General features: G+C 29.6%; 1 protein-coding gene across 4 annotated transcripts; it reads right to left on the bottom strand.

Moving 5' to 3' along the window:
• Positions 1–2,319: 2,319 nt before the first annotated feature.
• Positions 2,320–7,898, bottom strand: LOC107938763 (glycosyltransferase BC10). 4 transcript variants are annotated; one of them, XM_041116838.1, is made up of 13 exons: positions 7,273–7,891; positions 6,965–6,985; positions 6,484–6,597; positions 5,725–5,825; positions 5,514–5,585; positions 4,823–4,904; positions 4,603–4,683; positions 4,251–4,289; positions 4,061–4,126; positions 3,643–3,792; positions 3,211–3,339; positions 2,510–2,562; positions 2,320–2,441 (listed from the first exon to the last, which is right to left on the bottom strand). In XM_041116838.1, the coding sequence occupies exons 1-12, from the start codon at positions 7,513–7,515 to the stop codon at positions 2,521–2,523; spliced, it is 1,140 nt and encodes a 379-aa protein (XP_040972772.1). In that variant the 5' UTR covers positions 7,516–7,891; the 3' UTR covers positions 2,320–2,441; positions 2,510–2,520. The 4 variants fall into 4 exon arrangements, with proteins under 4 accessions (XP_040972772.1, XP_016727490.1, XP_040972771.1 ...); XM_016872001.2 differs by lacking the exon at positions 6,965–6,985 and having other exon boundaries at positions 7,273–7,898; XM_041116837.1 differs by having other exon boundaries at positions 2,320–2,562.
• Positions 7,899–12,040: the final 4,142 nt, after the last annotated feature.

Here is a 12,040-nt window from a genome sequence, read left to right as displayed (position 1 = left end):
TTGCACATTAAATTAAAGTTAATGTAAAGTTTTGATATTTGTCCCATAAAATTTTGTTTCGGGATTAGATTTTTGTATATTTACATTTCTCTCCCTTATGTTCTCTTTTTTTTCAAAATTCCCTTGTATTTTTTTTCTCTTTTGATACTCTCTTATGTTTCTTAAATTGCTAGGTACATGAAATTGAAAGATAGAAATTTGTTAATATACTAAATTATTAGACTGGTCTAAGAATCGGATTATTGGTCTAAATTTAAAAGTTAAATTGAATCGAAAAGGATGTACACAAATAAGCTTTAAAGTAGGCTTGGTAAAAAAAAAACATATTTAAAATATCAATATAGCTTGGGATTTAACATGGCCTAACCTAATCCATTTCCTATTTATAATTTTTATATGGTCGCCACAATATACCTCCTCAAATTATTTAATAGTTCTAAGTGTCATATCAAGCACTCTAAATAAGTAGGTAAGATGTATTAATTCTAAATCGACAAGAAAAAGATTAGATTTGATGTATATAAATGGGTGTGCTACACATCTTACCAAACTTTTCTTTTGAGAAAAGGATAATAATCTTGTGACACAAGAACATTGCAAAGCTTGACCTTACGGCCTTGCCAAGAGAGTAACAAATTTTGTTTAAATATCCTGTCACACTAAGTAGGCGCACACAATCCTCAAAAGATATCTGAGGAAGATGTCCTAGTTAGGGTATAGACTGAGTAAACTTCCCTCTTTAAATATTCCTTCGTAGGACTGGGGAAAGGAGTAAGGATAAGACGTACAAATAACCTATGTTATCTATACTATGCTTAAACTTAAACCCAATTTTCTCCAATCATCATCCTAGCAGCTCTTTACATCATATGCAATTTGAACAGTTCCCATTTTAGTAGCTCTTCATAACAGTGTGAACAAATTGCATCCCTTACAGTGTTAACCATCCACTTAATTGTTACAACATCATAACAAATCTAGCTGCTGGGAACAAAATAATGCGGTAGAGGCTTTATTTCTCTTATTTGCAATTTCAACAATGGAGCAGCAAACATGTACATCCACTTCCTTTCAACCCCCGAAAGACTAAACAATGAATAAATTAGCTTTTATTTTTGCTTGAAACGGGTCCCCACCATTTAAGATCGACTCATACGACTCAAAAAATTTATTTATTATTTAATAAAGTTAATATATTTAAACTATTTAATATTTTGTAATTAAAATTTTTGTTTTGAATTGAAGCAGATGATATTACTAAATTGACTTTTAATAAGAGTGAACAGCGTCCATTAAATATTTCTAGTTAATTTCGTTTAATTATTCTGTTTGTTTCACATCAAAAAGAAATTCAATAAAATAAAATAAAAATTAAATTAAATTTATCCCTTTATTTACCTCAATATCAATATATATATGTCCATTACCTATCCAGCTCGATAGGCCCCGAAGGTCCAGAACCCAACGACATTTTATTTTTAAAATTTTCAATCATCTCAAATTATCTATTTAATAATAAACAAATTTTTTTATGTAAATTTAGCTACAGATTTTACAAAAAAAAATATTTTTTAATATTTTAATTTGTACATAATATTAAAATCTACGAGAACATAGGTTTATTTAAACCCGCTTAACTGCACTGTTTCTTTTCTTCCAATTAATAAGTTGAGGGTATGAGTAGAGGTGTGCATAGGCCGGGCCGGGCCGGGTTTAGGCCGGGCTCACCAAAAATTCCAAGCCCATTTTCTAGGTCCAGGCCCAACCCGCCCTGAAATATGAGCCTAAAAATTTGCCCAAACCCGACCCAAAATAAAATTGTTAAGCCCGAGCCCGACCCGGCCCGGCCCATATTAAATTTTTTTAACTTATTTTATTAAATAAAAAATTTTAAAATATATTAAATAATCAAATACATTTAAAACAAATATTAAAACAAGAAACAAATAAAAAATATATTAAAACAATTCTTAAAACAATACACAAATTGAAAATATATAATAAAAATTGATTATATTAAAATTAAAATTAAAATATAAATATAAATATAATTAAAAATAAAAATATATATTTATTATATAATTCGGGCCGGGCCTGTGCAAAAAAAATTTTACCCGAGCCCAGCCCATTTTCTAAACGGGCCTCATTTTTGTGTCCAAACCCATATTTCGGGCCTATATTTTCACCCAAACCCTCCCATTTTTCGGGCGAGCCTTCGGGCTGGGCCGAGTAGCCCGGCCCATGCACACCTCTAGGTATGAGTAGAAACATACATTGTATAAAATAATAAAAATAAAAATTAAATATCCATGGATAAAATAATGAAAATTCTCATATATGTATATTTTTATTTAGAAAATGATATTTTTATTATACAACAACAAACATTGGATTTCATTTCCCCCTCTCTCTAAATTTACAGCTCCCTCTATTATTTTTTACTGCAAAAAATACAATAGGTTAAGCCTAACAAATCCTACCTAACATTAGCCAAAGTACAGAAAATTACCCTTTGTATTGTTATGTCTCACTTTTTGCTCCTCGGCGAGCTCCCAGAACTGACTGTTCAACAACAAAAACCAAGAACCACAAAAAAAGCAGATGTTATTTTATGAGGTGAGTTTTGGATATGGATATGTATTGGATGAAGGTACTTCGGGAAAAAAAAACCAAGGGTTTATTACCTCTTTTGGTCCTTGTACCATAGCTAAATTATTACTTTGGTATCTGTACAATTTTTTTTATCGCTCTAGCCATTCTACTATCATGTTGTATACCCGCTACCCCACTGTTCATTTTTGTTAAAAAAAACCCTAAAGTCTATCACATGTCAACATGTGGACAACTTAATTTCCAGACGGGGTATACACAACGATGTACAGGGGCCAACCCGATAAAAGAAGTGTACAAGTACCAATGTGATAATTTAGTTACAGTACATGAACCAAAAGAGGTAACAAGCCTTTTTTTTTTTAAATGGAAATCAACAATGGGCTAACGAAGTATGCAGAATGATAGTACAGGGGTCAAACTGATAAAAGATTGTACCGGTACCAAAGTGATAATTTAGGTATAGTATAGGGGCCAAAAAAGGTATTCAACCAAAAGCAAAATCCGAGTTACATAAAATGGTCATGCATTTCAAAAGACATCCGGGTTATTCTCAGCATCTTTATATGCTAAAAAGATTTGGGTAAAATTAGAACTTACCAAATTAAGAAGGTGGAGAGCCGCAGGCCTGGTGAATTTTCTCGCAAAAAGGAAGCAAGGGGCTGGCTTCCCTTTGCTACTGCACCATTCTCTTCTGTTTTCAGTTTCATAATTGATATTGTCAATATCCTGCATAAGTCATTAAACACCTTTAGTTTTCCCGATCACTTCATGAAATACAATCAATGTTTACTTAGATTCAGGTCTGAGCATACAACATGCGAACATTCAATTCTTTTTCAAGATTTCCATATATTTGGAATGTCAGATACAAGTAGTTCAAGAAAAATGAAGAATTAGAACAGTTTTTACTTAAACTTATTAGTTTCCGGTACAAATGCCTATCAAATATGATTCTTGTTCCTTTAGCTTTAAATATAGGAGATCGATAATCTATTACCATCTAGGCGCGCAAAGGAAGGGCAAAGGTACCTTTATGGATTTGATTAGCACAGGAGTGGCATCAGAAAACTTATAAGTCACAGGATGCCATCCACGGCGTTCACGATCTTTAGAGGCCGAAAGATCCCATGCAGAATAGGTTAATGATCTGCGCGTAATTTCCCCTTCAAAGCCTTCTTGCTGAATATTTTGAATAAGATTGGTATTCAAAGAGATATAATAATTTGAAAAACAAAAGAAAGAATGACAAAAGCAGTATGATTAGCACTTTAGTTCAAAGCCTTAGAAGAAATTTCAAGTGCAAAATCAAAATGTTCACTGGTTAAAAGAGTATGAAGATGAGAACAGCAATTTTGAATGTCTTTTCCCAATAAAAGGAAACTTTTTATATCAACTCAAGAGCTGAATAAAAAAGTCGAGAAGGGCGATATAGCAGATAAATTCTTACCGCAAGTAATGTTTGAACGTAATGTTCATCTGGTATACAATTGTGCTCCTTTGCTGGATCAGCTGGCTGCACAATATAAATGCATGAGATCGTTTCATCTATTAAAACACTTAAAAAGTATAAAGAAACTTCCTCCAAATTGACTCGAAATAATATTGAAAATACATAAAAAGGACATATTCATACTTACAAATGGACGATCTCGCCAAAACTCCGGTAATGATTTCCTCTGCATGATATTGATTAGGTAAAATATGAGAAAATAGCAGATCCTTAACAACCACGAAAATCATTTTAGATAATTTGCTTTAGTGTATTCTAAAAAACTCGGCCTGTTGAGAGAAGAAACCATAATTTCACATGCTAAACTTGCAATGGAGTCAGAATAACCGTCCATTTTGTAAAATTTATTCTCAAAACATGTGAAGAAAGCACTGACATTAGCTTGAAATTCTTAAGTTCACGCCATTCTGTGACTACAAAGATCATGATCTTTTTAAATTAATAAAAGGGCCAGCAGTCATAAATACAAGACAACTTGCCTTGCAGTGTTGTTGAAACATGGGAAAGACTGTAGTATCATTTACAACCACCCCTGCATGCTTTCTTGTTAGCACAACCCACTGCAAGATAAGCAAATTGTAGGGTGACTATAAGTTGTCAGAACTGAAAAGTTCCGCAGCAAAAATAAATGCTATTTTACTTTCTTTTATATCAATAAAAAGATAAGGAGATGTCAACCACAAAAAACCTGACTGTTACCTGGGATCCTTTCCTCCAGTTGTAAACAGGAATAACAGGATCCATTTTTGGGTTGTAGCGACCCTCTTTTGTATCAGCGAAGCTGCACACAAGTAATTGGAGCACTCAGAGAAAGAGAATCTTAAAATCACTTTAACTTAAAGGTTGGTGCATAGCAAAATATTACAAGATCTAAGAAGGCATCATATAAGTTTATACCAGTTGATTCCAGTTTATGCTAACAGGAAACTGAATCATTTAACGACAATATAGGCATGTCTTAAAGTTAGTTCAGGATTAAGCATTCAAACTCATTTTTGATTTGGTATCTATTCCCCAGAGCAAGGTCTTACTGAGAAAAAGGGGCTATTCGAGGTCAGCAAAGTACGTATAATAGGCACGGGCAGAATGACATAAGTCCGTATAGGGTATACTTTCCCAGTCAAGAACCAGGTTTTTAGCATTTGTAGCTTGTTGAGGAAGCATCACAATGTTTATGCAAGCAAAGATAAATAAGAAATATAGATGCAGCTGAAAAGTTAATAGTTAATCACCAATTCTCTCTATAGGTGACCTAAAACTAAACTATGTCAATAGACCATTTGAACGGTCCGATATTTAGTAGCCAATTTGTCCAAATAGATATTAATAATGGATGGCATGTGAGCTACAAAAAATACATCTACAAATTAAAATTCAAAGGTCCACTAACCTGTCTACAAAACTGGTTGATGTTGACATGATATAGTCATATGTGTAACTGAAGTTATAAATTGGTATACAGCTGAGAAGAAACCAAGTAACTGAAGTATTGTTAGATACCAAATTTTCGAAAAAGTAGCATTCTCTTAGCTTCAAAACTGAAAATAATGCAAATAAAGAAAGGTCTTAATGGCACAATCATCATAGAAACCAATCCTCACCTATCCGAGACAAAAACAAAGCGTTCATTATAAGGATCTGTAAGCGCATGTCTAAGCAATATACGCTCAGCCTCAATCATAGTCGCTTCTCCCCAATCTACCTGAAATAGAACACATGAAGGAAATCTTTTCATGTCAAGAAACACTAAAATTTGATAGTTCACAATCTATCATCAGCATTTTCGTAATGCACTAGGCTACTATTTATGATTGATTGCATGAATGAATTTCAGACCAAAGGGTCCACAAATATCTCAGATACATGCAGCAAAACTTAAACCAACAAACTCGTCATTATAACAACTCTATTGGTTATGAAATATTCTACTCTCAGATATTCAGGCTTAGCTATCCTACATCTTAAGTGTGAAGAGTCAGATCCTTCAGCAATTTAACAACTCCTCCACGGATGAAGGACTGCAAACAAATTGATAATTTAATAACATATATAGTATAGTTATATACCCTTAACGAAAAGATGCGTGCACATATATGCATGTATACAAAGTCCATGCAACAACACAGTGTCATTAAGGAAGCACTAGGAACGTTGTGGCCCCAGAAAATCAAGATCCAAATGCCATTTACCATTGTGATATCAACATAAGCACCCCAATGAGGACAAGGGGATAACATGAACACATTTATACGGAAGTGGACACCGAAACAAAGAACTCTGACAATTAAAAAAGCAAGTCAAATTTCTTATATAGTAGCAAAAAAGATATTATAGTCTTAATAAATGGTCCAAAAATTAACCTGAATACTATCATTAACTTGCCGATTCAAAAAACAAGCGGATCTCGTTGTTCCCTTGTTTAATAAAAAACCAGGCCTAGAATGAACATAAACTGAAAACCTGTTCTCTTCTCCCTGAAAAAAATAAATAAATAAAAAGAAAAAAAGATTAACAAAAACACTTCATGATTATTATGATCAAGATCATAATTCAGAAAGAGGCATAATAATTTCTCTAATTTTCAAATCTAAAGAAATATTTAGTAACTAATTTAAGGAAAATGTAGCTAAAAAGAAAAGATAACTGAAAACTTGTTCTCTTCTCCCGGCAAAATTAAATTAACAAATAATATTTTCTAAAAAAGATTAACAAAAACACTTCGTAATTATGATAATCAAGATCATAATTCAGAAAGAGGCATAATAATTTCTCTAATTTTCAAATCTATAGAAAGATTTAGTAACTAATTTAAGGAAAATTTAGCTAAAAAGAAAACATAACTGAAAACCTGTTCACTTCTCCCTGCAAAAATAAATTAATAAAGAATATAAAAAAGAGATTAACAAAAACACTTCATGATTATGATGATCAAGATCATAATTCAGAAAGAGGCATAATAATTTCTCTAATTTTCAAATCTATAGAAATATTTAGTAACTAATTTAAGAAAAAAATGTAGCTAAAAAGAAAAGATACCAACTTTATCCACATATGCTAAAATTAGAAACATAGTAAAGCAAAATACAAAGCATCCATATTAAGCAGGATTTACTAAATTCAGGAATAATTAAGTAAATTAATTGAAGTACCTTGAAGAAAGCATCCCAAACCATATCAAGAGGAAGCCGATTCCTAGCGATGAAAAGGAAGGCAATCTTCGGTTTAACGATGAAACGATGTCGTAAAGAAGACAAAGAAACAACTTGAGGGTACTGTGTCTCCATTAACACTAAACTCGCGAAACAAAGCAACACTAAAAGCGCCGCCAAAACTTTCCTCTTCCATCTAATCTGTGATTTTTGCTGAACCGGTTTTCGCTTCATGGCACTCATTCTTTTCTTTCTTTTACTTAATTAATTACTTTATGTGTTTTTCTCTTTCTATCACTCGAAAGACAACAACGAAAACACCATTTTCTTTTTCTTGGAAATGAGTTGAATTCAGTTAAGAAATTGAGAGGATTCGACGTGAGATTCCGGTAGTTGTTTGGTTGGAGAGAAAGTTTGAAAGGAAAATGGTGAAGTGATGATGAAAGTGAAGGAAAAGAAAGAACGTTTCGAATTCGCCCACTAATGTGGGTGTCGTAAAGGGAAGACAGGTTTTTTTTTTTTTTTGTTCAGTAAAGTTTGCGTGAGAAGAAGGAGATCAGATCCCTTTTCAACACAGATCCCACTCCAGTTGCCTTCTCATTTTCCTACTCTTTTCTTTTCTTTTTTCCTCTTAATTTAATTATTCCTGTTGTATTTTTATTATTTTGGTTAAAGGTTAAAATATGCCATAAGTCCCTATACTCTTTATAAATTTAAAATTTAGTCTATATATTTTTATTTTTAGAAATTTAGTCCCTATATTTTTTTAAATTTCAGAATTTAAGTTCAATTGTTTGTCCTGTTTTGTTAAATTCAGATACATTACAACATATTTTTTATAGTTACATGCCTCCCAAGTGAGTATTTTTTAATTTTAAAATGTCACGCCAACCAATTTTACCAAAAAAAAGGAGAAAAAAACAGCCTTAACAATTGAACCTAAATTTGAAATCTAAAAGTAGAGGGACTAAATTCCTAGAAATAAAAGTAAAGGGACTTTCAAGAATTTAGTCACTCTACTTTTAAGATTTTAAAATTTAGGTTCAACTGTTAATATTGTTAATTTTTTGTTAAATTTATTGGTGTGACCTTTTGAAACAAAAAAAAAATTACTTACTTGGTAGCCTAACTAAAAAAATGACATTGCAATGAACCTAAATTTAACAAAATAATTTTAACAATGTTAACAATTGAATCTGAAATTTTGAAAATTAAAAGATAGAAAGACTAGATTCCTAAAAATAAAAATATAAGAACTGAATTCCAAATTTAGGAAGAGTACATGGATTTATAGCATATTTTAACCATTAATTATTCATATTGTGTTTTTTAAGGTTAAAATATGCTATAAGTTTATGTACTTTTTTATAAATTCAAATTTTAGTCTTTATACTTTTGTTTCTAGAAATTTAGTCCCATTAGTTTTTAGATTTCAACAATTAGGTCTGATTGTTAACACTATAATTTTTTTTATTATATTTGTTGGTGTGATATTTTGAATAGAGACGAAACCAAAAATTTACTTCAAGGATGGCTAGAGTTGAATTATGAATTTTTAAGAGTCAAAGTGCAATTTTACCATTATACTAATTTGAAATTTCCTAAAATTTAAAGGATCTAAATGAAAATTTTACCATTAGAGAGGGGCAAGGCGACTACCTACTCTCCCTGATTTTTAAATAAAAAATTACTGACTTATAACTAAAAAAATGATATTGTAACAAACCTGAATTTAACAAAATAATTTTAATGGAAATTATATTTCTTGAAATAAAAGTATGGACTAAATTTAAAATCTGCGAAAAATATAATAACTCAAAGCATATTTTAAATTTTTTTTGGTAGAAAATGATAGCATTAAGCGATTACGTTAGATAAAACCATAATCAAGAGTAAATAGATATGTTGCGATCTCTTCCCAATAAGTTCATGATTGAAGCCGATGGGGATCTAAATAAACGTATCAAAGAGCTACCTGTATTAGTACATTTAGTCATGTGATCAGCAACACCATTAAAAGTTCTCGGAATATGTTGGATACGAATATCCCATTTCCGATGCAAAACTTGATGTAACAGCCGTAGTTCCACCAGACAAGAATAATTCAACCAACAAAGTATTATCACACTCAACTTCAACTTTATGAAACTCTATATCCCAAATTAAGAATAATCGTTCCAACATCGCTCTTGTTTCAACTTTAATTTTTTTTATCAAGTACCTTTTTACTTTTTTTTATAGAATATAATTTTAATAAATTTCCAAAACTATATATAATTTTAATATGTCTATGTACTTTTATTTTTAAAATTTTTTTATTATTTAAATCTTTTTTTCATTTTCTTAATCTAAATTATCTCCTTCTTAGCTTGTGTTTTTTCTATCATCTCTTACCTTGTAATTTTTTTAAATTAAGGAATTCAAAAAAAAAAATTGGACCTAAACTATTAGATTATTTCATATTTATTCTGTAAGTGAAATTAATTAAAAAAAAGATAGATTTATATTTTTATCTTTAAATTACTTTAAAAAGAAACAATATTTTTTTAAAATAGTGGTCGGGGTTTTTCTACTTTTAAATCTAAGCTTAAACCCTAATACTGTATTTTTAAATAAATTATTTTAAAATTTTTATATAAATTATTAAAAGACACAAGTACCCTTATTAAAAATGATGCCAATTGATTTTTTTTAAATATAAATCCAATTGAATAATATTTTAAAGATTTGATCCACCAAAAAATCCCAACAAACAAACAAAAAAATTACTATGAATTATTTAAAATATAAGTTCAACACTTAGTCTTGAAAGTAATATATGGGTAATTATTATATTCATTAACAGTGCAGTAATAAAAATTTACAAGTGGGTCTAGAATGATGTCAAGTGTATTATTTAATTATTATTTTATAAAAATTTATTTGATACGTTGTCAATAAAGTTTTTAAAACTCTATAAACGGATTAAGAGTTTAATAAGTGTATTATAAAGTGTGATAAAAAATTATAAATAACCCATTCACGTGCTTATAAAATCTAAAAAATTCCATTAACAGTGTATCAAAAATAAGGTAACATCAATTTGCACTCGCTTGTGGAGTGTATAAAATAATAATTCAATAAAAATAGGTATGTTATTAATTATAATTTCCATTAAAAAAAAACCATGTCTAATTATCCATTTACCTTGCTAGTGGAATGCTTCACCTACATTGTGGCACTAAAATCTCATGTTCTCTAGCTTAAACAGATCAATATAATGGGAATGTTTTTTTCTTTTTTTTTTTCAATAATTGAAAATAATTATAGTGAATTATTGCTTCAATCAAGAAAAAGAAGTATATATATTTTTAAATTTTTGAAAGGCAATTATCAAATAAAGGCTTCCAAAATCCAAATTCAAATATATATATATTTTTATATTTTCATCATTTTGCAATGAAATTAAAAAAAAATCCCTTTATTCCCTTTTACTACAAACTAAATAATTAGGGAATGGCTTTCTAATAATAATATAAATTATTTAGTATAAATTTTCCAAACAAAATTTAAAAACTATCATGTGTCTTTATTTAAAAACATGTGATATTTATATACTTAAATTAATTAAAATGAATTGATAAAAAAACATGGTTTAAAAAGCAAAAATTAAATGGCATTAATTATGACTTTTTGATTAGATATGATGAGAAATACAGATGAAAGAAAAGGGAAATGTTATGATATTCCTAGAGGAAGTAAATAAACATAAAAAATAGGATGGTTTGAGAAAAAGAAGTGCTAACTACCTGGTTGTTATAAAATTATAAGGACTTGAATATAAAATAACAATAAATGAAAAAGGGGTCAAAAGTGGTTTATTAATCCTAAAGAAATGCAACTACTAAAAGTGGGGTATTGGCTAAGCAATGTGTCTTCTCTAAAATCATTAGAGATCAATGCTAAATTAGTGATTTATCAACCTCCATTTTCATCCTTTTCTTTCAACAACCTTAGACAATAACACCATTTTTTGTCTCTTTGAATCATCATCTTTTTGCAATCTTTTAATGAAAATTGTTAAAAACTGTTATTAAATTATTAAAATTTTTTATTTAAGTTACTAGGTTATTAAAATTGTTGCTATATAAGCTTATTTGTTCACACCACGTGAATTGATCTAAAACACGCATTTTCTTTCTTTTTTATAGTTCATTTTTTCACGAAACAATTTTAAATTTCACAAATCCACAAACAAAAATTTAAGCAACTTTCTTCTTTGATCTTCGACATTGACCGTCAGATCAATTTGGATCTACGCTATGTTATTCTACTTGTTAATAGATGCTGATCCATTGTCTTGGTCATTAAATTGTAGATTGGAACTTGCTATATGGGATTTTTAAAGAAAAAAAACTTAATAGCTTGATGATTTAAATAAAAACTTTCAAATAGTTCAATAACTTAAATGAAAACTTTTGAATAGTTCAATGACAATTTTATAAATTTTCTAAGTTAAATGAGCAAAATGTAAACTTAATAATAATTTAGTGACCTTAAATGTAATTTATCTTCTTTTTTTTTTGAAATTAGAATATCCACTACTAATAGCAATAACTAAAAAGATAAACAATTGACCATAGAATGTACCCTATTCTCACAAATGAGAATTGAACCCTTAACCACAAGATTAAAAACGAGGTGAGGAACTACCACGCCAAACCTTGTGTTTCTTTTTCACTTTTTAAGTTTATTTAACAAATGTCTTAAAATATTTTTTTAAAGTTTT

This window comes from Gossypium hirsutum, chromosome A07, assembly GCF_007990345.1.
Source record: "Gossypium hirsutum isolate 1008001.06 chromosome A07, Gossypium_hirsutum_v2.1, whole genome shotgun sequence".
Lineage (NCBI taxonomy): Eukaryota > Viridiplantae > Streptophyta > Magnoliopsida > Malvales > Malvaceae > Gossypium > Gossypium hirsutum.
The sequence above is the reverse complement of the archived record's forward strand: the minus strand, read 5'-3'. Positions and strand labels throughout refer to the sequence as shown.

Excerpts from the sequence above, each read along its gene's own strand:
- LOC107938763 (XM_041116837.1), bottom strand. The coding sequence starts at position 7,515 with ATGAGTGCCATGAAGCGAAAACCGGTTCAGCAAAAATCACAGATTAGA. Across the intron at positions 4,684-4,822 it reads ACTGGAGGAAAGGATCCCAG|TGGGTTGTGCTAACAAGAAA; the intron begins GTAACAGTCAGG and ends CTTATCTTGCAG. Across the intron at positions 3,793-4,060 it reads ACGTTCAAACATTACTTGCG|CAAGAAGGCTTTGAAGGGGA; the intron begins GTAAGAATTTAT and ends CAAAATATTCAG.